General features: G+C 46.8%; 1 protein-coding gene across 9 annotated transcripts; it reads left to right on the top strand.

Annotated features, from left to right (window-relative positions):
• The first annotated feature begins 873 nt into the window (after window positions 1–873).
• Window positions 874–23417, top strand: ZNF384 (zinc finger protein 384). Of its 9 annotated transcripts, none has more exons than XM_057368205.1 (11): window positions 874–1093; window positions 1502–1550; window positions 2460–2649; window positions 5269–5335; window positions 5479–5719; window positions 6056–6377; window positions 18276–18500; window positions 19150–19332; window positions 20126–20204; window positions 21050–21208; window positions 21375–23417. In XM_057368205.1, the coding sequence occupies exons 3-11, from the start codon at window positions 2597–2599 to the stop codon at window positions 21648–21650; spliced, it is 1605 nt and encodes a 534-aa protein (XP_057224188.1). In that variant the 5' UTR covers window positions 874–1093; window positions 1502–1550; window positions 2460–2596; the 3' UTR covers window positions 21651–23417. The 9 variants fall into 9 exon arrangements, with proteins under 9 accessions (XP_057224188.1, XP_057224190.1, XP_057224193.1 ...); XM_057368207.1 differs by having other exon boundaries at window positions 1502–1571; XM_057368206.1 differs by having other exon boundaries at window positions 1091–1156.
• The last annotated feature ends 28 nt before the right edge of the window (window positions 23418–23445 follow it).

Raw genomic sequence — 23445 nt, 5'->3', positions numbered from 1 at the left:
GGTGTGGGGRTGACCAGCCAGCCCGGCTTGGCGATCTGGTGTTGCGGCTCCGTGATGTCTCCGGCAGGAACAGCCCGATGCCTTCTGCGCTGTGCCCGAGGCTGAAGGCACCGAGTGCTGCCGCTCCTCCCGCGGCACAGAAACGCGCCCGGCAGTGCCAGCGCACGGGAGGCAGCGGGGAACTGCCAGGCAAAACTTAAGTGGGCTGAATCTGTGAAACTGAATTCTCAATGACTGAGAACGAGGGTGAATTGCAGCCCCCTCAGGGGTCAAGTTGTGAACGGTTACAAATACAAAAAAATGAATATTTGGGTGAGGTTACATGGAGCCTCGACTGCGGATGGCGGGAAGAGGGTTACCTTGTTCCCCTCCACGCCTGGCCTTGCCCTCCTGTTCTCCAGTTTGCCCATCTGGCAGAAAACCCGCTTGCGGGAAGTCCTTTCTGTGGGGTTAGCAGGACAAGTGTGTTTAAGTGTGCCAGGAACCGCTCGAGCCAGCGCAGGCTGGGACCCTCCCAGGCGCCGGCAGCCAAACTTTGGGACAACTCCTGRGGCTCATCCCGGCGAGCCGGGACCGTCCCAGGCGCCGGCAGCCACAGCGCTTGAAACAATCCTCAACACAACCCCATCCCGCGCTCACCCGGCGGCGGCGGAATTATTATTATTATTCACGGTGGTTTATGAATATTCATGAGGGTGACCGCCTCTCCTCCCSCCCGCCCCCGCCCGTCACGTGACGCCGCGAGGCCGGAAGCGGCCCTGCCGGCCGGGCTCGGGGACGCCGCGCGCCCGCCCGCCCCCCGCGCGCCACAGCCACTTCCGCCCTTCCGCCAGCCCGGGCTCGCCCACGCGCCGGCGCCCTCCGCGCTTCCGGTAAGCGCGCGCGCGCGCACGACCCCCGCCCCGACCTCCGGCCACGGCGACCTCGCCGGTACCCCCGCCCCGGGGAGCCTGCCCAGGGCCGCCGCCGCCGCTCCGCCGCCCCGTTTTCAAGCGAAACCGCCGATGACGCCGTTCCGCTTCTGTCGGCGATCCGGAAGCGCTGAAGCACGCCCCGCCCCCTGACCCGGAAGCGCCTCGCCGCTGTCTTTCCGGTGAGGAGGCCGCCGCCGCCGCCGCCGGAGCCGGGCCGGGGCCGCCGCTGGGGGGGGAACCCGGTAACGTGCGGGGCGGCGGGACCGCAGGCGGGGGGCCTGGCAGCGGGACTTCCGGGGCCGGGGCGATCCGGAAGCGGAAATGGAGGAGGGCGGGCTGTCTGTCTGTCCGTCCGCCCGCCCGCCCGCCCGTCCGTCTGTCCCGGTGTCGGGGGCTCCGCCACGGGGGAGCCACGCTCCGGGCTGGCCCCGCCCTCGACCGCTGCGGGGGGAGGTGGGTCCGGGTTCCGCGGGGAGCGTCTGCCCCGCACATGACCGGGGCTGCCCCGGCCCGCGGGCCCCGCGGAGCGACGCCCACTGCCATGCGGGGTCCCGGGAGCCCCGGTAACCGAGGCGGTTTGTTTGCAGAGCCGGCCCTGGAAGGAGGAGAAATGCAAGAGGAGGGAGAGTGAGAGGGGTAAGGAGCTCCCGGAGCTGTGTGAGTGACCCCCGCCCCTTCCCCGAGAGCTGCCGCAGTTTGGGAGGGTATGGGATGGGCCGCGGGTCCCAGATTTGGGGGCTTGAAGGCATTTGAGCTCCGGGGCGCGGGAGAAGGGATTGACCGCCTGGAGAGAGCTGGGGCACAGACTRTGCTCTCTGCCAGGCACCTGTTCCWRCAGAGGCTCGCCCCGTCGGGGTGGAGGCTACGCAAGTATCGGGAATGGCACCAAAGTTGTCACTGCTGTGCGGATTTGGGATCCTGGACTTAGTCCGGCACATACAGGATATTCCTGATGTGTGTTCAAATGCGCTTGTTCTAAAGGTGTAGCAGCGTTTGAACTTTTTGGTGTTTATGAGATCCAAGAAGGCATTTTTGCTTTTGATCTAACAGCCTGCGTGTCTTTCAGCATCCCTAGTATTTTACAGCAATTAAGTCTAAAAGCTCCTTGTCATTGAACAAAGATCTTGGGCAGATATAAAACAACAGCGYAAATTGTTCCCGAGTATTACACTCAGGGCCTTTTGTTGACTGAAAAATGTGCCGAATAGGAAATAAAAGCCAGGCATCTGGAGAATWAAAAAAAAGTGTTAAAAGTCAACCTCTGAATAAATGCCTGCATATCCAACCTTGATTGTGCCTTCCAGAAACACAGCCTCTACCTCACCGTGTTCTTGCACGTGCTTTTATCTGTCCGTTTATGATTAAAGTGATGATCTGCCAAGAAGTATAAATCCAGCATGTTAAGTATGTGATTCTGTGAAGTACTTTGTGAGATCTAAACTCCAGATCCCTTGTCCCTTGTGAGTTCTCTGGTTCACTTGGTTGTTTATTTGGTATATGTACATTTGTGGTCTGTACATAGAAAGTGTTTTTGGTTTATATCAGGAGGGTACGTTGACATCTGTCTGATACTAGACTGGTGAATAGGAAGAAGGTCCCATCTCTGGCCTGTTTGTGGAAGCTGGGATGATGAAGGCACTGCAGTGGGAACGAGCTGTGGTACAGGGTTGAAGCTCCAGCCCATGTCTGGTAGTTATAGAGCAATTGGAAGGGTTACGTGCAGAGTTCTGGTAAAGTAAGTGTGAGCAGCGTCTAAGTGGGGGCTGCCCATAGGGGTGCATGTTTTCAAAATACCCTTTAGCCTAAAAATGGGGTAGGGGAGGGACAGCTGTGGGTATGAGAACAATAGGTTGGTGGAGGAATCTTACCTTTGTTTTCTGCCTTTGGAAGACTGGCTTGCTAGTGAAATTGCATGAAAGCTTCAACTTTTACACCATTTCTCCTTTTCCTCCATATTCTTATAACTCCATCACACTTCAACCTTTCAAGTCAAAAGTTTTGAAGCCTGATAATCTGCTCAGGCATGAAGATTTTTGGATGAAGAGGTGGATTCTAAGGGAGTTAAATGAAATCAGTGTAGCCATCCTTTGAAGAATCAGTAAGAGCRGTATTTTGACTTTCACACTTTGTAAACTGAACAAACAAAAGTTAGGTTCTCTGTGAAGTTCTGGTAGGAGATTAGATGGAGACAGGCAGCCACTGAGTGCCCTGGCCTCTGCTGGTCTGGGTTTTGGAATCTGGACACGGACTTGTCTTTTACTTGTTCTCTTTAAATAAGAAAGCTGTTGAGAGATTTTTGCTTAAATTGGCATCTTTCTGTTTAACTCCTGAAGTYTGCAGTTGCAGTTGACTAAAGGAGTCTTAGACACCTACAAAGTTTCTTTGAAAACTGCATCTGATTATTATATGAGACTTTAAGTTTTTGGAGAGCAAGGTTCACTTTGGTGTTTTTAATGTAGAAGCTAAGCAAATACAGGTTTATTTATTTTAAAAACAAAACCAAAACCAAGCAAAAACCCCTGAACTTGGAAATTCCAAACAAAATACCCCTCTTCATTCAGGTGGTGCTCAGTTGCCAAGGATGTGTTATCTCTTCACGTGTGCCCATCCTGTGGAAGAAAAACGTCATGTAATTAGGCGTTACATGCATAGGGCCTTGCTGTGGGCAGCGTACTTAATAATTAATTTGGCTCAGAAAAGAAAGCAGAGGAAGGAAGGTAAGAGTCTTGCCCCATCAGCCTCTGATTGAATCACAGCAGTGTAAATCCAGAGTAATTCAGTCAGGCAGTGAGCAGTCTGACTGCATGCCACCAGCATAAGGTAAATAATTTATCCTTAAGTGTGTTTATTGGTTGATTTGCAGTGAGTGAGTGAGGCAGGAATACTTGGCCTTGCTGTTGAATGAGCAATTCATAAAAACAAAATTATCGAGTAATTTGTTTCATTTAAATGCTGCTTCTCTACGTAGAGGAAAATTATCTTTGCATTTTGGCTCACGCGCAGCAATTCCACATGTATTCATTCTGTCCTGATATACTTCTGTAATGTGTTTCCTTACACTTACATGCTACTGGGGGCATGCCTCTGAGCTTCCCTGATGATTGAGATAGGCCCTTCAGAAACAATATTGGTTCTTTAATTAGACTGCTGACAGACCCTAAAAGAAATAGGAGTGGAACAGTTTGCAGGTAGCTGCGTGAGAAACCTACAGTGGTTGTGATCTCTGCCAGATGTATTCTGAGTGTACTTTTTATCTACCACTTCAGCCACGTTTGTTTAGGAATAGATGTATCTTCTGCTTCAGAAAATACCGTTTTGTTAATTTCTTTAGGTTTTAAACAGTGTTTTCACAAGTGTAACAAACTTTGTCTGCTATTGCTATTACACAGAGGAATGTAAGGATTAAAAAGGAAAATGCGTCTTCAGTCAGGTGTTCCTAAAGAGATTACACCTCTGTGTCMTGAGACTCTCTTTTGGTGCCTTAACTGGTCCTCTGAATGCATGGAGAGTTGAGGTGGAGCAGTAGGCACTTGGCTGGGGACAGACTMCTACAGCATCTTGCACCAAAGATAGGAAGGAAATGGGCAATAGAGAGTTGTGCCATGATCTTGCTTGGAAGTAGGAGCATAGGAATCAGGTTGTTTTCCTATTCCCTAGTCTCATTGGACAAGAGCAGGAATATTGAGTGCTATGTCTGTGTTTGTCTGAAGAGTAKGGCTGGGGTGGGCAGCCGGAAGTTAGGAGCCCAAAGTTTGACTTCTTGGTCTGCTGCGGCTGTCTGTTATCTTGGGCAAGTCTGTTTCCCTCTCTCTGCCTGTCTTTCTTCCTGTGTAACATAATGCTAATGTCCCTTTGCTGCATCTGGGTCTTTAGTGTTGAGCTGGGGTGGAGGGGCAGGCATGGGCCAAAATTTTCACTGCCTGTGGTATAAAACGGTTTTCATCTGTATTTGCCTGGTTGCAGATGCACAGACTTCATTTATGCCATCTACTTGGGTGGCTAATAATTGGGAAAATCAGGAGATGTTCTGGGTTTCTGGTCAGTCCTGTTTTTTGCATGGAGGACTACTGGGCAAGTGGCATCTCAGATGGACCCGAGCCCATGGAAATAGCAGATGCCTTTTTCCCCTGAAAATAATTTTTTATTTGGGTGGTTAGCTCAAAAAGGGGGAGAAGTTGCTCAAGAAATAGTGGGGAGATAAAGGAACTGTCACAGCATTAGACTGAGTCAGTTCCATGTTGGAGTCTCTTTGGGTTTAATGGTTTTTGTGTGTGTGTGTGTGTGTGTGTCTGTCTTCCTCATCCTCCATTCCTCTTCCCTTCCCCCTTGCTCCTTGCCCCCTGTGCCCAGCTAGGATGGAAGAATCTCATTTCAACTCCTCCCCGTACTTCTGGCCAGCAGTGCCCACCGTCTCGGGACAGGTAAGATCTTCCAACCTCTTAGTTGTTCTTGCATCCTTTTAGAAGTTTGTGCATGATGAGTATTTCTGTTGTGTTTCTTGCTCAGCTAAATGCTGGGCAAAGCTGTGCTGGRTATCTTAAAACATGTCTTTGTCCCTGTTTAGATTGAGAACACCATGTTTATTAACAAGATGAAGGAGCAGCTATTGCCCACAGARAAGGGCTGCAGCCTGGCTCCCCCCCACTACCCCGCCTTGCTGACAGTCCCCACCTCTGTGGCCCTGCCCACTGGAATCTCCATGGACTCGGACACCAAGCCGGAGCAGCTGACACCACACAGCCAAGCCCCTGTGACTCAGAACATCACCGTGGTACCAGTGCAGTCTGCTGGGCTCATGACAGCAGGTAGGGCACTCCAAAGGCTTCRGCAACATACAAGAGAGAATTTGGGAAGGGAAACAGAGGTTCTGGAGCAATCCTTATTGGGCTACAGATTATTCCTAGCCTTACTGATGGTATGGACTGCCTCGGCATGGTTTCACTGTGAGTCTCTAGGCACACCATACATCCACCCTCTTTATGGAAGTGTGACTTCCAGAAGTGGAGACTGGGAATGCCTTGGGAGGGGAAGCTACCCTTCTGTTTGTGTTGTAGTGAAAAGTAGGTGTTTCTGTGGGATAAGGAGGTTGGGCATAATTGGAGATGTAATAACTGACTTCCTACATCTTCTTTTGTTTGCAGGTCCTGGTTTGGTGATAACTTCCCCATCAGGTTCTCTGGTAACCACAGCCGCCTCTGCCCAAACCTTTCCCATTTCAGCTCCCATGATTGTCTCCGCACTACCCCCTGGCTCCCAGGCAGCCCTGCAGGTGGTTCCAGACCTGTCCAAGAAAGGGACAGCCACCCTCACTGAAGGTGGCGGGGGTGGGGGAGTTGCCCCTAAGCCACCCCGGGGCCGGAAGAAGAAACGACTGCAGGAGTCAGGGCTGCCAGAGATGAGCGACCCCTTTGTGCTGACAAATGAGGATGATGAGGACCAGCACAAGGATGGCAAGACATACAGGTGGGGAGTGGGGTTAAACCTTGACTGTAATATTGCATGGGGAATGGGGGTTTATTTAACCCTTCAGAGGGTTACATGGGGAAACAGAGATCTCTGCCTTGTTCCTAGAAAGTCCCTGAGTAGAGATTCTTTGAACTGCAGATAGAGTTGAGTTTTCTTTCTGGTCAGGAATGTTTACAAGCTGATGGATTGACCCAAAACTAAGGATTTCCTTTTAGTGAACAGCCTTGGTTTCCTGAACAGATAAGTCATTAATGTCACTAGATTAGTTAATGATCAAGATGTTATGGAGGGTAAACTGTATCCCTGATGGCACAGCCAAGTAGTATGGCTGGCGTACTGCAGAGTGCAGTGCTGTCTGGTGCAGCTGGAGCACTTTTGATGTACCTGGGTGCTCCTCAATAAGGACTCCAGTCTGTCCAGTGTAAAGACTACAAACTGGAGATGCACAAAGCAGGAGGTCAACTGTGGTGATAGTGTCTGCTCCTGTGTGTATTGCCCCATGTGATCTCCTTCTATTTCAACATTCCAAACAAAACTGGGGGGGAAAAGTGTATTTCTGAATTAAATACAAGGGTGTTTCTGAGCCCTAAGTGTGTCGGATAAGAGGGAGGAGAGTTCTGAGCCCTGAGGTTGGGTTTCTGAGCTTGGAGGGATGTGGCTTGAGTTTATGATTGGTGGGGAGGGAGAGATAAGCTAGGAGGGAATACCTGAGCCACGGGATAAGCAGGATGGGTGTTTTAGAAAAGGTAGGAACCAGACAGAGGAGAAAGTGGCAGGGAACAAATGTGATGGTCTGTCTTAGGTGGGAGGCAGGAGCACTTATGGTTGATTCAGTGATAGATGTTTCTGATGGATGATTAAGTAAGAGGTGAAGTAGCCCCCAAATTGAAACAGAAATAGAAGACGGTCCTTAGGTCTTCTTACTTTCCTACAATGTGCCCAGGATCCCATCTCAAACAATTTTCCTTTTACCATCTCAGATGCACTTTGTTTTGGCACAGTTTAGTTATCCTTCTGGAATTAAGCCATAGGAATATGAAAGCACCTACACAGAATCTGTGCATCCACCTCAGGCATTTTTTCACTTTTAACTACAGCATTTTTAAAATGTTTATATTTTTAAATAACATAGTTAAATGGGTACAAAACTAGAGCTTGGATCAGCCGTTTTATCTTAGCCAGTGTCCCAGTTCTTCCACTTTGAAAATATAATCAGCGTATGGTGAGGAAGGGTGGGAGTGTTAGGTAGCTTGCTATTTGTAATCCCACCATTTATTTTGGGCCGTAGCCACAGTTCCACACTACTCAAGCTGCTTACAGTCTGGGTTGCTAATTAGGTTGTTAAATATGTATTTACAGGGGACACAATTGGCAGTGAACACTAGAATTAAAGCTGAACCAGGGCTTTAATTATAGCTCCTTGTTTACTTGTAAGTTTGGAAAAAAATGCCCAAGACCAGGTGGAGTGACTCAGCAGAAACTTTATGAACACGCATAGTCTTGGAGCTCATGGAAAAGGCTTTGCAGGGAAAAAACAAATGAGTATATATGCRGGAACATGTAATTTCTTTATGTATAAGATTTCTTTATGTTTAGTCCAAGTGTAGTRCCTCTTCCTCTGGCCCCTATCCCAAGCAGGCCTTCCTCTGAGCAGTGCTATGGTGTGAGARAGCTGAATTGAGATTTATTGAAGACCACCAAGGAGTACTTCTGCCCTCCTTGAGATCTGCTCTTTGGATGATGCATGCCATGTGCAAGTTTGGAACTAAAAACTATTGTTGGAAAAATAAAGGAAAGTGTTATCTTCTCTTGGAGATGTGGGAGAGAACCCCTTTGTGAAAGATAGTAAAATAATTTCTCTATAATATGCATATGAATAGASTGACAAGTTAAAACTTGCAGGAATACTGGGATCCTTCTGTATTCTAGAGGATGATTTCAGTAGTTCCCGTCACTACAATATGCAGACATATGCTAGCTAAATTAAGACTGTGGGTGAGGTTCATCTACTCCTTCATCTTTCTCAAGSTGGAGGAGGAGTTGGTTGTGGCATTCATATGACTACATTTGTATGATTTCACTGATTCCCATGATGAGACACTGGGAATAAATCTACTCAGATTCCTGGAAGGAGTTGTACTATATAGATCAATGTGACTCTTTTTTTTTAATACCCAATTCTTAAAGCCTGGGATTATTTTGTCAAATCTAATTAGTTGATTTTTTTTTTAAGTTTTCTGTCTGATCTCTGTGASCTCTCTTGTCTTGAATGTCTGGGCAGGTGGCTAATATTTGTAATTCCTGACTCCTAGTGTGGTAATAAAGACAGAGTGAGGCCTTGAATGAGCAGCACAGCCAAGCAGATGTGGAAAGAGTTGGAGCACAAGCCTTGATAGATATATTGCAGCTCATCCCATCCTCTCCTAAATGTAGAGGATTCTGCTCCAGCAAATGGCAGCTGTTTTGCTGCTATATTGTCTCTAGAAGTAAGTTAGTAGGCTGATGTGAAAGTGGTGCAAGAATCTGTATAACTAGATTTTTCTTTGTAAGAAAATGCATGAGGTTTTTGCTAATGATGGCAATACTTGCAGATCTTCAACCRCTATCCTTAGGATTAATCTGGCAGAGACCTTGGTGCTTTGCATTGTGCTACTGGAARAATGCTTGCAGGGGATAGAATCTAACGCAGTCCTGTGAAGCATTTTCGTTCATGAGTAATGTCACTTCAGTCTTGTGGGGATTCATTGTCAGCTCTTTGTTAGTCTTCCCTGATGTCTTTTTAGAATTTGCTTTTTCTTTGGAAAATGAGATCAGCATCGAGTCTTTCTAGAGAGATGCTGGCACTGTGAAGCACATGGCTTCTACCCAGTGCTTTAAAAGTGTTGAGGAAAAGGTAGCAAATGGATCCTGAATTGGATTGTTTTTTAGTACCTGTGCACTTTTAGAAGTCTGTGAGGTGATGTGATGTGATCAGTGGACAAGACTGATGAAGTGGTTCGMCTGCTCTGGGCCAGATCATCAATTCTCTTTCTCTTGACAGTTCTCTAAATAATTYGTTTGTAAGAGAAAGGAATAGAGCTCTCCATAGGCATTGCTAGGTTCTGGTATTAAGTAAAATCTAAGATGAATACCAGTTTATGGCCTGGAATGGTTTTGCAACCTGTGCCCTGGAGCCTCGGGTGCCAACAGAAAGGTTGTAGGTTTCAGAGGGGCCTTGCTGTCATAGTGTAATCAACAAGCTCTCTCTTCTCCACTTCTAGTTTTGAGTTCTCCTTATTTTCACTGGGGAGCATCAGAGAGATTGGGAGACAGTGAGCTGAGGGACATAGGACACTTCTGAGATGAGTCCAAGATGCAGAAGTGTACAGAAGCCTTAGTAAGTTGAGCTGTAGAAGGTGAGGAAACTGGATGGAGGCTSTCACTAGGGAGAAAATTATGTACACAGGGGAAACCAGTGGTTTGAATACACCAGGTGGGCATCTTCTCAGAGATGTCTTGTTTTAAGCCTGTTTTTTCTGCCCTGTATTGGGTTTGTGTTTGGTGAACTTCCCATAGTTTTGAATAGATTTGAAAAGTGGTGGCTATAGTTTTTGTAAGCCWCATAGGTCTGTGAAAATATTGTTGAACTTGGCCTGTAATAAGCTTGGAAAAAATCTGTTAAGCATGCTCTGAGATGATTTATAATTTGGTGGCTGAAATACGTGAASGCCATATTTTCTCTTTGCTGTTTCTTGAGGCCTGCTTGAGTGCAGGCACTGAGCAGACAGTCCATCCCCACAGAGGAGACAACTACACCCTAACTTCTCTCCGTTTCTGTGAGGCTGGACTACAAATGTACTCTCTCCRCAGCTCTAAGCATCTTCTAGAGTTGCCCTGAAGGGCCAAGCATGCTTTTCCTTCAGGGACAATGCTCTTCTTTCTCCTTTGGAAGGGAGTCTTTAGTGCTCGGTGTGGATAGTCGCCTCCCCCTCTGATGGGCACAAAGGCAAGGTGTGAGAAGACACTGCTTGGTACAAATGTAGGTGTGAGAATGAGATATGTGCAGGGATTGGAGCTRTTTGTATTGAGGAAATCTGGAAACTTGGTAGAGATGGGAATCAGAAAGGAGAGAGAAAAGACAACATTCTACAAACTAGGGAATKCAGCAGAGGATGTGATGGGGAGCCTCTGCAAGAGGGAGATGGGAGAGCTAGCATAGGGATAAGCTACGAAGTGCCAAGACTTGAGGGGAGAAGGAAAGAACCAAACCTGCTTGGTGCTGGAAAACGAGATACCTMTAACTGACAGAACAGAGAGGGATGAGTATGGGATGTGGACAGACAAACAGAAACATGGAGGAGAGAAGTGTTAGGTAATTGAAGGAATGAAATAGGCAAGAGCCCCTGCAGTAGAGGATCAAGTATCTGGGGCATGTGGGTAAAGAGCTTGGGCCTGGTCTTGGTGCAAGAGAGGGGATTGCTATGGGCTAGAAGKCTATGGGGGAGTTAAGTTTGAAGTGTCAGGCAGAAGGTTTGACCACATTCCCTCCAAAGCCTAGAAATATTAAACCCAGTGTTTCTAAATTTTGCCATGTCTTTGATGTCRGTACAAGAATGTGACCTCCTCTGGCAAAGAACCTCATCTCCCTCTTAGGCTAGAAAAAGGTGACAGGGTATTGTTGCTGTCATTTATCATCCTAGCTGCAGTGGCAGAGGTCTGTGCAATGGATCTTAAGATTGCTGATGACCAACGTGGGTGTCAGTATGATGCCACACGTTGGAATTTCTGTTTGCTTTTTTTAACAAGTAGTTCCGTGAGCAGCGGAACTAATGAAGCCTGGTTTCCAGCGGCTCTCTCCTGTGTGGATTCTCTGATGTCTAATCAAGGGTGAGCTTATAAGCCTTTCCCTCAGCAGAGGACTCCAAGAGAGTCTCTCTTCTTTCCTCAGCTTCATATTTTTGAGACTTATATTGACTTTTAAGATCTTGACCCCTTTTTCTGATTGGTTGGTGCTGGCTCAGAACTCTAAGGAAGACAGTTGCACATACACATTCACATATAAACATACAGTTTGTACACATAATCCTTGCTTTGTATATAAATGCAGTGCTTGGAGGTTAGAAAATGACAGTTAGAYGGGCCACATGCTTCAGGGTATAATAAGGTAAAAACTTGTGTTRTGGCAAGTTCTCTCCCTTCTACTGAGATACTGTAATTGTGTACGGTGCACCCAACCCTTGGCAGCTCCTCATAGTGCCAAACAGAAGGAATTGGCAGGAAAAGTTCTGCAGTCACAAATTCTAATTTTGACATGTTACTTGTCAATGGAATGAGTGTGTGCAAGGGAATAAGGGGGGCAGTTACAGTTTCTCTCTGGGGAGAGAGAGCTTCAAAACCTTTTTTGCACCTYTTATCTGATCACACCTTCATTTGGCCCTATTGAGTCAATGCACTTTGATACTATCCTTGATTAGTTACTGGTACCTGATAGCCTGTCAGAGTCCTGCATGTTTGCTCAACCTGAAAGCAATGTTCCGTTAAAAGAAATTAAAATGCATTGGCATAGGATTGTGGAATTGAGAAGGATGGTTTGGGGAAGGCATTTGCTAGTATGAGGAACTGTCAATTACACTTGCCTCTGCTACAGATTGCTGTGGTATCCTACAGCCCTACAGATTATCTTGCCTGGAAGTGTGTGCAAGTTTGAGTTAAGTCATATCTTCAATAGATTTGCATTTGTACCAGGCTAGAAATGACCATAGAGACATTTGGTGTTCCCAAAACCATAATCTCAAGTATCATGGAATAATCCTCTGTTGCAGGTCAGACTCTGTTTTGTTTTGCAGAAGGGTTGCGTCTCATAGCAGTAGCATAGAAATCTATAGGAGCAGTGACATGAATGTGTATGATAGGAATTTTCCTTTACAAGGAAAAAAAGCTTCACAGATATCAGTTTGGCCACTTGGAATTAGTGAGTATGTCAGTCTTWCTGTGTTTCACTGTCTTTTGTGATTCCTTTCCCTTACAAAAAATAAAACAGGGACATTGTGCAGATAGATGAGGGGTTATGGAGCGCTGATACTTCTGTGGTTGGGTACAAGAGATGAGTGATTCTGCTTCATGAGGTGGGAATTGCATGTGGTCAACAAGCCTTAAGGCTGTCCAGAGTGGTGATGTGAAAATCTGAACACTTGCCTGTTAAGTGTCTATGCAACATAATAAGAGTGCAATTCTGTGGAAACAGTCAATAAGGCTGTGTCAAAATGCACCTGCATTGCGSAGCCAAATTATGGTGACATGGATGACCTTAATCCTGTTGTTTCTGAATTTGCTAGTGCTTTCTAATGGGCCTTTTGTATTCTTTTAATTTTAGCTTTTGCATATTATCACTATACTAGGAAGCAACTTAGTGTGTTTTATTGTTTTGTTGATCTTTTATGCTAATGCTGACTGATTTCAGAAATTGGTAGACATTGTCTTAGGCCTGATGTTCAATGATTTGGAGGTCAACAGAAAGTCATGGCTGATAACTTAAAGCAGTGCTGGTGGATAGCTGTAAAAAAAGGGATCTTGATGTGGTTGTTGAACTAGAATTGTTCAGATAAAATACATTTTAATACAGTCCCATGGAATACTAAGCCTTCTGGGACAGTGTGATTTCTCCAGCAGCCAGGGATTGAARTCCAGATGTTTGGACACAATAGAAAACATTATCAGACTGAAGTGTCTTATTGGACTATTGAATAAAAAAGATAAGGAATATGGAGGAACAGTATCCTGGAAAGCAATTACTATGAAAAAGACTTTTAGGAATTAAGTGACATCATGACGGCTCCCAGTGCAAGACTGTGACAGAAAAGGTTAAGGTGCAACTGTTGAAAGCATAAATGATAGAGTCATGAAAAGAAGACAAGCAACTTCTGAAGTATGCTGAAGTACCACACAATTCTGGGTCAGGTATTTTAAGGTCATTTGGGAAAATGGGCAAAATGCAGGAATGCCCTCAAACCTGAGAACTGGGAAAGTGCCATATGATGAGAGCATGTTAAACCACTCRCCGCTGCCTTGCCAGGAGAGTATGCCTTATCAAGCCAGCAGGTGACTGAAGGATGTGGAAATAAGTTGACCCAGGATCTCTGAGCATAGTTGATAGATTTGTAACACACACCAGCAGTGTTCWTTGTTCAGTGGAAACACAGAATTGACTTGTGAATAGCAACTGGGCTGGGTGTGCCAGTGTGGAAGCAGAGCTACAGTTCCTGTGCCTTCATTTGGCATCTTCATACTTGCTGGCTTTATTTAGGTGTTACCCAAGCTTTGTACCTGTGTATCTTGGATGTTAGTTTTCTCTCCTTTCCCCTGTCTCCTACAAAATATTGACAAGAAAGTGTGCCACTTCAGCTTTAAAAAAAAAAAAAATCAGGGGAATGTGAGGGTCAAGTTAGCATTTATCATGAACTGTGCATCCATTATTATGCTATGCTTGCATTAGTTAGTTCATTAACTCTGCATTGCAAAGGCAGGACATTTCCTTTCTTGCTAAATGAACTGCTGACTGACAGCCTAAACTTACTCTTAGCATCTAGTCTAACTTCAGACCTTCCTGTTTTGATTTTTATTTTATTTCATGGTCTAACTTGCATTTGTAACCTAACAGAAGGAGCAAGGACTCGACTAACTTGTAAGACTAATCTCAGTAGACAGTAGGAATTTGAATTCTCAAAGCCATGTGAAAACTTACACAGTTTTTACAACTGTGATACCGATTAATTAAGCACTTGATTGAAAAAGGCTGTTAATCCATGTTAGGCAAATTTTACTATGAGCTGGTATTTCAGATGGCATTTTATCTCCTAACAGCATCTGATGAATGAAGCGGAACATTCCATGAAAAGTGGAAAAAAATASAGCACTGTGTGCCACGGAGTTGTAGTCTAGTTGCTATAAGCATCATTTTGTTTATGACTCATTGTGATGACTTTCATATGGGAGTAGAATTAGAATTGTACATCCACCTTTTACTGGCATTTCAGAATTTTTGAGAATTCTCTGTCTAACATGAACATTTTCTGAATGTCTTACTTTATTTCCCTGAAGATTTCCTATAAAAAGAAAGCATTGTAAACATTGGAAGGGGTTACTTTTGATCTCTGGCATATGGCTGAGTGCTAATTTAACTGTTGGTATGAACCTCTGTGTTGTTAAGGATATTTTCTCCAAGGCTGTCTGAATTTGCAGAGCCATAACATGCAGCTGCAGGGATGTTGTGTCACGCTGTCAATGGGAATGCTGCAGTCATTCCTGTTACTTGGTGTCAGAAAGGATACAGCCAAAGGAGGGGTAGTTTAGAAGCACAGTGGGGAGACTATTAAAAATGGATATTAAACAGAGGGGGGGGTGGAAATCAGTTACTTCATGTAGTGTTTCATTCATGCTTAGCAAGGAGCAYTCCCTACTTTTCCTCTCCCCAGCCAGAATTTCACTGAGGTAGAATACTGAAACACTGCTAGTGTCAGATGGGATGTTCTCATTATCCATATAGATTTAACATTTTTTTGAATCCATATTTGCCCACTAGAGGGCTGATTGCATCTTCCCCTTTAATATTTGATGTTGTCTGAGGCAGAATGTGAAGCCCTTAATTAAATGGATCATTTGTTCCCTTGAAAAGCCTGATACCACACAATATAAAATTCTGAAATGCAGCTTTCTGTTATATTCCAGGGCTTTTTTTAACTCATAAGGCTCATGAATTTGTTAATGCTGCATAACATTCTTGCTCTCTCAGGGTTGATGCTAATTAGATGATTAGAAAATGAGTCTTTACAAGATTTTTATTCTAAATGTTGTTTGAAAAACAATATCAGAATGTCTATAGCTGCTAAATTCAGACAGCAGAGGTTGGTTGGTTTGGTTGGGGGTTTTGTCTTGATTTTGGGCTTTTTGGATGGCTTGGGGTTTTTGGGGGGTTTTGTTTTTGTTGAGGGCTGTTTTTGCTAACAATTGGGTTTATCATCCTTACATGAGTGCCAGTGAGATTTTGAAACAACTTCTTCATAATTTCATTTTGAAAATAGAAAAGGACATGCAGTCTTCTCTTCATTAATGTTTATCTTAGAGAATTTCTCACCTGAAGGCAGATACCTGGCAAAGAAAATAAGTAAAGGAAAAGGCACACAGAAATTATGGAAGATAAGATAGATAGCTTTATGGCACTATAGATTTAATGCATGRAACTACTTAGGCTTGATAGCATGCAAAGTTCATTAATTTTTCAGAAGAGAATAGACTGTTTAAAATACAGAGTCCTGTGTAAAGCATAGAAGAGATTGTGCCCAGCATTCTCTTTAAACTAGAGCAAAACCCTTAGAACAGCATTTCTCTCAGAAAGGTACCTGGATTCTCAGAACATTGATTGTAAGGGCCAAGTGATTGAGACCATGCTGTAGCCTCTGAGCCAAAGAGGAATTATTCTCTTGGTTGGAAAAGGCCTGTTTCCTCTTGAGTTTTTTTAACTTCCAGTGTCAGTTGTTGTTTCTCCTTTTAACTYCTTTTGCTCATAAAATAAGCCCCTAGTAACTGATACTTTTCTCCCTATGTAGATTTATTTGGGCATTGACCAAGTTATCTTTCAAGCTTTGCTCCAAACTTAGATTGACTGGAGTCAATGAATCTTTCCCACAAAGCCAATTTTCCACATGCCATCATTCTTTAAGTTTGCTGAGCCTGTGTGGGATTTTTTAACAATTGTTAACGACATGGACCTCAGAATTAGACATGCTGTTGGCAAAAACAGTCGCTCTACTCCTGTTTGCAAAAATGATACCTGCTATTCCCCTTTGTTTTGGTGATCCATATTACCACAGCATCACACTGGGAGCTTGTTCTCAATTGAATGGTTCCTTATCAGAGGGCTGATGTTGTGGAACGGGGCTCRATTGAGAGTAATGGAAGTCAGCATCTGCTGAGAAGGAGCTTGCTAAATGTCAAGCATGGGATTATGCTGTAATTGCWTGCATTAGGAAGGAACTGGACTTGATAACTCAAAGGTATTTTTCAGTTCAGTATTCGCCTCAAAGTTATTTCTAATGTTGGTGCTTTTAAAGATACACAGTCCTCTGACTTGATTACTGCCAAATACATATGCTGTATTCAAGTCTAGCATTTCAGGAAGTCTGGCTCAAACTGTGCAAGTTGAGATAGTTTGGTTTATAAACCAAGAGCTTGTTTTTAAAAAAGATAGTTCCGATGTTCCTTTTTACTCCTCATATCTTTAATAGGTGTAGGCATAAACAGCCCAATTGCTTCTGTTTGTTGGTTCCAGAAGGGATTGGCGTGTGTGTGTGTGAGGAGGGATTTATGTAAGGATGTACTTAGTTTGCATGTTCTGTTAGGGCTTGCAATTAAAATGGATTAAGAGAAAGATGAAGGTAGGACACGTGGAACAACGTTAGAGATGATAATGAATGTAAAAGAGCAGAGGTGGAGAGGAGGGAAATGTTACAACAGGTGTGTGTTTGAGTACTAGCTAGGGAGGCATGGCTTCCAGCTAAATGGCTTGGAATCAAGCTGTGGCTTGGAAGGGCCTGTGGAAGTTGAGGTAGGTGCTGGATAAATACTGCTTACATGACMTATGCTAATCAGACTGCACAAGTCATAAAGCTTCTGGCTCCAACAGGGTCACAACTGTAGATGTAATGAAGTATCCTCCAGAGAAGAGATGGATATTGGGAACAGCAGGACCAGCTCTCTGTGGCATGTAATACCTGCAGAGACTTCTGTTGCTGAGCAGTTTTGTATACACTATAAAACTCAAGGAAATTCCCAGGCAAAAACACTGTGAAGGTTGAATTCACATTAACCAGACTTGCTCTGGATGGCATTTCTTTCAAATATGACCCTGGAAGTTACATATACAGTTTCAATTTTGTCTTTAATGCAAATGTAAAACCTAAATTTAGGTAAACCTTAACTCTGCCCCTTGGCTGACACACATTTGCGAGGGTAAAATAAGTTCAGTAACTTGGATGCAGCTTCTGTCTCTCTGTCAAATTATCAACCACAAAAGCTTTTACCATCTTGAATTGTAAAACAGTATGAGCTTCTCTTAACAGCCTGGTGTTGTGGTGGAGGAACAGTTTTTAACAGCAGCATCCATAGCAGAGCGATGCCAACTGCTTCTTCTTGTTCAAAGAGTCTGTGTGTTAACAAATACATTTCTGATCATTATGGGAACAGATGGATCCAAACGCCCAGACAAAACATTTTGCATCACATCAGTAAGACTGAAATGATGAAAGCCCACTAGACCAATGAAATACCACATTTGATATCCAGACCATCTTTGTGAGACCCACTAGGAAGGCAGCACAGCTGTGATTTTCAGCATTTTGTATCCTAAACATTTGAGTGTCTTACCCAAAAATGGGAGCAGAGTTAAGTGGTTTTGGCSATAACTGTTCTCACAGACTTCACAGTACATGGAATTAACTTCTAATATGAACCATAACCTGAGATTTCCAGGTTTTCCAAGTTTTTTTTTACTGAAATAAATCCTATATGAACAAAGCAGGGGTTTTGTCTGGGAATTATTCCTGTCCCCTTAGGATTGCTGTTGGAAAATTTCCAGAGTGCTGCCCTATCTCTCTTGCAAGCCAGTTGGTTTCTTACAAGACCTTTACTTGTCTGGCTTTGAGGTATTGTTTGGTGTGTTACGCCAGTTCCCACCTTAAATTTGTTCCCCTGGGACTGGAGCACTCGTAGCCAAGCGGTGTCCCAGGTGAAACCTCCCCAGTTCCACACAGTGGGAACTCGYCCCTTCTTCACTTAGTTTTGGAGATCCCATGTACTTAGTGTTGATCCATATTGAGGCTTACCCCCGTGTGACACTGTCTCTTCCCCTCGCCCCGGTCCCAGGTGCCGGATGTGTTCGCTGACCTTCTACTCCAAGTCGGAGATGCAGATCCACTCCAAGTCCCATACGGAGACAAAGCCACACAAGTGTCCTCACTGCTCCAAGAGCTTCGCCAACAGCTCGTACCTGGCCCAGCACATTCGCATCCACTCAGGGGCCAAGCCCTACACGTGCAGCTACTGCCAGAAGGCCTTCCGCCAGCTCTCCCACCTGCAGCAGCACACACGGTAAGGGCCAGAGGAGGCTGGGGGCCCTCCCCACTGCATGTTGCTGTCATCCCAGCATGCTGTGAGCACCTTCTGTGGGCGACTGCCTGGGGAGACGTGGCTGATTTTCACAGGCTGGTCAGGTCTTGTACACGTTAGACCGGCAGTAGCGGTATCCAACACGTGAGATTTGTCCCTGGCTTTGAGGGGCTGGGTGCGCTCAGGTTAGCGCTGCTCAGTCGGAGAGGCGTTGGCAATGGAGTGACGCTTTGTGACAGGAGCTAGGGCAGGTTGTGTCAGTGTGAGAGTAGAGTGGGCACAGGAGGACTGTTCCCTGTCACCCCAGTGTAGTTCAGCCAAACATTCAAGTCCAGGCTTGCAGCCCCCCTGCTATTTCAGCCATAGGCTTCCCACACACAGCTCTGCCAATGCCCCTCAGTCCAAGCTCTATAGTTCCTCTCTCTGGATCATCCCCCGGTGCGTACAGACCATGGTCTCTTGAATCCAAGGGGAGCACAGTGTGAGACCAAGACAGTTCATGCTGTGTTCGGAGTTCCTTCRTGTAGCAGATAGCGTGGTGCTGTCCCACCCCCTTTGTGCCCTCATTCCATCAGCACTAGCCAGATGGCGGTCATGTCCAACTGCTGCTGCTCCTCCTCCTCTTCGGCAGGATCCACTCCAAGCTCCACACGGCGATTGTCAAGCCGCACAAGTGTCCTCACTGCTCCAAGAGCTTCGCCAACACATCCTACCTGGCCCAGCACCTCCGCATCCACTCGGGGGCCAAGCCCTACACCTGCCGCTACTGCCAGAAGGCCTTCCGCCAGCTCTCCCACCTGCAGCAGCACACACGGTAAGGGCCAGAGGAGGCTGGGGGCCTGGCCCTGGTCCCCCCGCGCTGCCGGCATGCACCTCTGGAGCACGCGCGCCAAGCATGCGGGGGGCGGGCGGGGAATGCGGCCGGCTGCACCCCCAGAAGGAGGTGACCCACCAGAGTGGACGGAGTGGAGGCTGCGCAGGAGACACTGACCACGGCAGGGCTGAGGTGGGCACGTGCTGTTCCTGGGGATCCTTGGTCTTGCACCGCGGGCGGCACAGAGAGAGAGCGATAGAGAGAGAGGCATTGGCTGTAGGGGATCCCAGCCTGGCACCACGGGGGTTGGACTGAGTGTGTGGAAGCTGCTCCTGGCATTGCAGGGGGACAGGGACAGATTAACACTGTAGGTGAACTCAGCCTGTTACTTAGAAGGAAAAGTGTTGGAGTGTCTATCCTGAGAAGGAACAGAGCTGCTTTCTTGGTAGTGTGGAAGCAAGAGAACAGACTCCTCTTGGTCGTTTAGGACTGCTGAGATTGGAGCAGGAAGYCTGGACCTCCAAACCCCTTCCCAATACATTTTCAGGTAGCTCACTTGCTGAGCTGTCCAGGCATTCATAAGCTCTTGCTCCTCAGTCCTAGTMACTCTCTGAAATCTGCTTGACTGCCTGTCTTCTCCAACTTCTAACTGGACATGGGAGCTGGGCAGAGCTCTTTGTCCAGCTAAAACAGCATCTGGAGGCAACATCATCCTCTTCACAGCAGCAAGCCCTGGCAGTCTGCCCTGTCTGCCTGCTCACTGCCTCCCATTTGTGCTCTTCCTCCTCAACAGTATCCACACCGGGGACCGACCCTACAAATGTGCTCACCCTGGGTGTGAAAAGGCTTTCACCCARCTTTCCAACTTGCAGGTAAGGAAGGAGCTGAGCATGTYCTGCTGGCCAGTGGGGGTTGCAAGGATGCCTGTGGTAGAGGAAATGGAAGAATTCGGGCAGCTGGGAGGAGAGTAAAAGAATACAGAAAGCTGTTGAAGCCMTGGGCAGGGAAAAGATTCGTGACTTCTGTGGCACTAGTGTCCCAAAGAAGTCACATAAACAGTTGCATCCTGTAAAATTGTGAACTTGACTTGAAAGCAATGAGACCGTAGTAGAGTTCCTCCCATCTGTTTTGCAGTCTTCTAACTTTGCTGGGCCAAGACTTTTGCAAAATGTTGCACCAAATAAAGTCTGGGTATCTGGTGGGTTTTTTGTTTGTTGTACAATGAAATGGAAGGGATAAGGGTACGGATGTAGGGAAGCAGAGGTGGTGTGTCCTGTTGCAGTACCCCGGAGGAGGGGGACTGTAGAGTGTGCCAAATAGSAAAGAGCTGTAAACACCTGCAAGCAGTTAAAGCAAATCCTGCCCTGAAGGTATTAGATGCAGGGAACAGATGTGATGGGGAACAGGAAAGGAGAGGCCAGGAAAAAACTCACAGAAACTGAGAAGATGGGGGTGTGGAGCATTAGGAGTCTCTGCTCTTCAAACTCCTASTATGCCTGAGAAGAAAGGGCATGTGTGGGGAAGGTATGGTGGGCTGGAGGGARTAGTTCTGTCCCCTGTGCTAGGAGTCAGATGTATCTTCCTCAGCAGCCAGGGGCCTGGGAAGCTTGTGGGCCTGGCTGGAAGGGAGTGTGAGGTAAAGCCGTCTCCAGCACTGATACTCACTTTCTTCCTCACACTTGCTTTTTCMTTCCTCCCCGCTGCTGCCACCCTGTAGTCCCACAGACGGCAGCACAACAAAGACAAACCTTTCAAGTGCCACAACTGCCACCGTGCGTACACGGATGCTGCCTCATTGGAGGTACACCTGGCCACGCACACGGTGAAACACGCCAAGGTCTATACCTGCTCCATCTGCAGCCGGGCCTACACCTCGGTGAGTTTTTGCTGGCCCTGGCGGGTAGCAGAAGTGGACAGACTTCCCAGGGAGCAGCTCCTCTAGATCCAGTGGGAGGAGCCCCCTGAGTTGCCGTGTCCCTCCCTGTTGGCTTTGGCTTTTGTGAGTGCCATTCCCTCTTCTAATGCGGTTCTTCCTGTTGCAGGAGACGTACCTGATGAAGCACATGCGGAAACACAACATCCCTGACCCACAGCAGCAGGTGGTTCAGGCACAAGCCCAGGCCTCGCAGCAGCAGCAGCACTTCCAGCCGCAGGGCGGGGGGGCAGCAGGGGGCCCTTCTGGAGACACTAACCAACCCAACCCTCCCCCCCAGTGCTCCTTTGACCTGACTCCTTACAAGACTTCAGAGCATCACAAGGACATCTGCCTCACTGTCAGCACCAGCGCCATCCAAGTGGAGCACCTCTCCAGCTCCTAGAGAGACCTCAACCCAGGGAGCAGAACGCCTCTTGTGCATAGCCTGTGCCAGGGGCACCGCTTGTGCAGCGGCCCTCCTCGTGCAACAGTTTCTGGCCTCTCCTCCTGCAACAGCCTCTTCTGGCCATGTAACCCTGTTCATGGCAGCCCCTTGAACAACAGCCTGTCTCAAGGGGGTGCTCCTTCTGTGCAACAGCCTGCCTGGTAGGAGGATGCTTCCTTGTGCAAGAGCCCCTTTCCTGTGCTGGGATCACTTCCTCATGCAAGAGCCCCTCCTTTGAAACCCAAAGAAAGGCCCCTGTTTTGCCTTCTCTCTCACTGTAAGATGCGTACGAAGCAGGGTTGTGTGCTGAGGCACACATGGTGCATGGGATGGAGAGATGGCCCTTGTATGTACAGGGGCTCGGACATGTGTTTTTAACAGGCCACAGAAGAATGTGGCAGGGTTCACAGCTGGATGGGGTTCTTTGAGGATTGCCTTGAGTGTCTAAGAGAGAAATATCCATTCCTGTCCCTCCTGCTTATGAAAGGGAGGAGGGGTCACTCGTCCTGCCCCAAGGACTGRATGGGAGAAACCTTCTCCCAGTGGAAGGTGAGACCAGTGGAGGTGGGAGAGGTGAGGCATGTTCTCTGGGATGGACAGGTGCCTACACTGCCCAAGGGCTGTGGAGTATTGCATTCTTTCTCCTCCCCTGGTGGAGAGCAATAGAGAGGAGTCTGTCTGAACTGGCTGCTGCCTCTCTCTCCCAGCTGTCTGAGCAACAYAATGGCCCCATAGGAATGTGGGTTCCTGCTCATTGCTCTTCCTGCCTGTTGTGGATGATATCCTAGCAGCTTGTACTCCTCCTCCTCTCCCTCCTGCTTTTCCCCCCACCTCCTCAGAAAAGCCTGCAGGCATCAACAACAAACCAAAAAGCAACTGGAGGGAGTGTAAGTGACTGCCAAAATAATCGTCACCCTTCTCTCTACTCCCATTCCTGAAAGGCGGAATGACAGCAGTTYCGACACTCACATACCTGTCCTGCCACCAGTTTCCCAAAGGGAAAGAGGAGGATGAGGAGGAGGAGGAGGAGGAATAGACCAGTCTTTTCAAGGAGYTGGCAGGAGGCAGGGAAAGGCTAGCTTCTCCTGCTCATCTCCTGCCAGAGTGCTCTCCCAGGCTCCCTCTTGCCAAGACGGGCTGGACTCACATGGCAGTGGTGGCCTCTTCTGGACCCTGGTCATGGGAGAGAATCCCCAAAAGGTGGACAGTGCAGAGAAGGGGATGAAGGTCCCCACAGAGAGACCAATCTAATGAGAAGGGGGAGCCAACAAGAATAAACTGAAGGCCCCTTGAATTTATATATATATATATATATAAATATCTATTCCCCACCCCTGGCCCGCTCTGTCCTTGCTGTAACTGTTTCTATCTCTGTGTTTATAAAACGCATTATCCTGGCGAATTTTTATTTTCAATCTTCGTTTGTTTTTCCCTTTCTCTTTGTCTTCAATTCTTCTTCCTCTTATTTTTTTTTTATTGGTCCACATGACTGCTAGTCTTGTGTGTTACTTGTTAGTTTCTTTGGATCATGGAGGCTGACTCGGAAGAGAATGAGAAGGCAAGGGAAAAAGCATGTGTTGTTGGGTTTTAAATTCAGTCACCCACCCAAAGCCTATAGAATCCCAGACTTCTGTATGAACAACCAATAGGGGCTTTTTTTTTTTAAACCACCCTGTATAGAAATAAATTGGTGTAAAAGGCTCCTTGAAGGTGCTGCTGCGAGCACCCTGCCCCTGTGATGTGTTTTCCTTCC

The sequence above is a fragment of the Malurus melanocephalus genome, unplaced genomic scaffold, assembly GCF_030028575.1.
Source record: "Malurus melanocephalus ecotype Western Australia unplaced genomic scaffold, MMel_1.1 scaffold_89, whole genome shotgun sequence".
Lineage (NCBI taxonomy): Eukaryota > Metazoa > Chordata > Aves > Passeriformes > Maluridae > Malurus > Malurus melanocephalus.
This window is presented reverse-complemented; position numbering and strand designations above follow the sequence as displayed.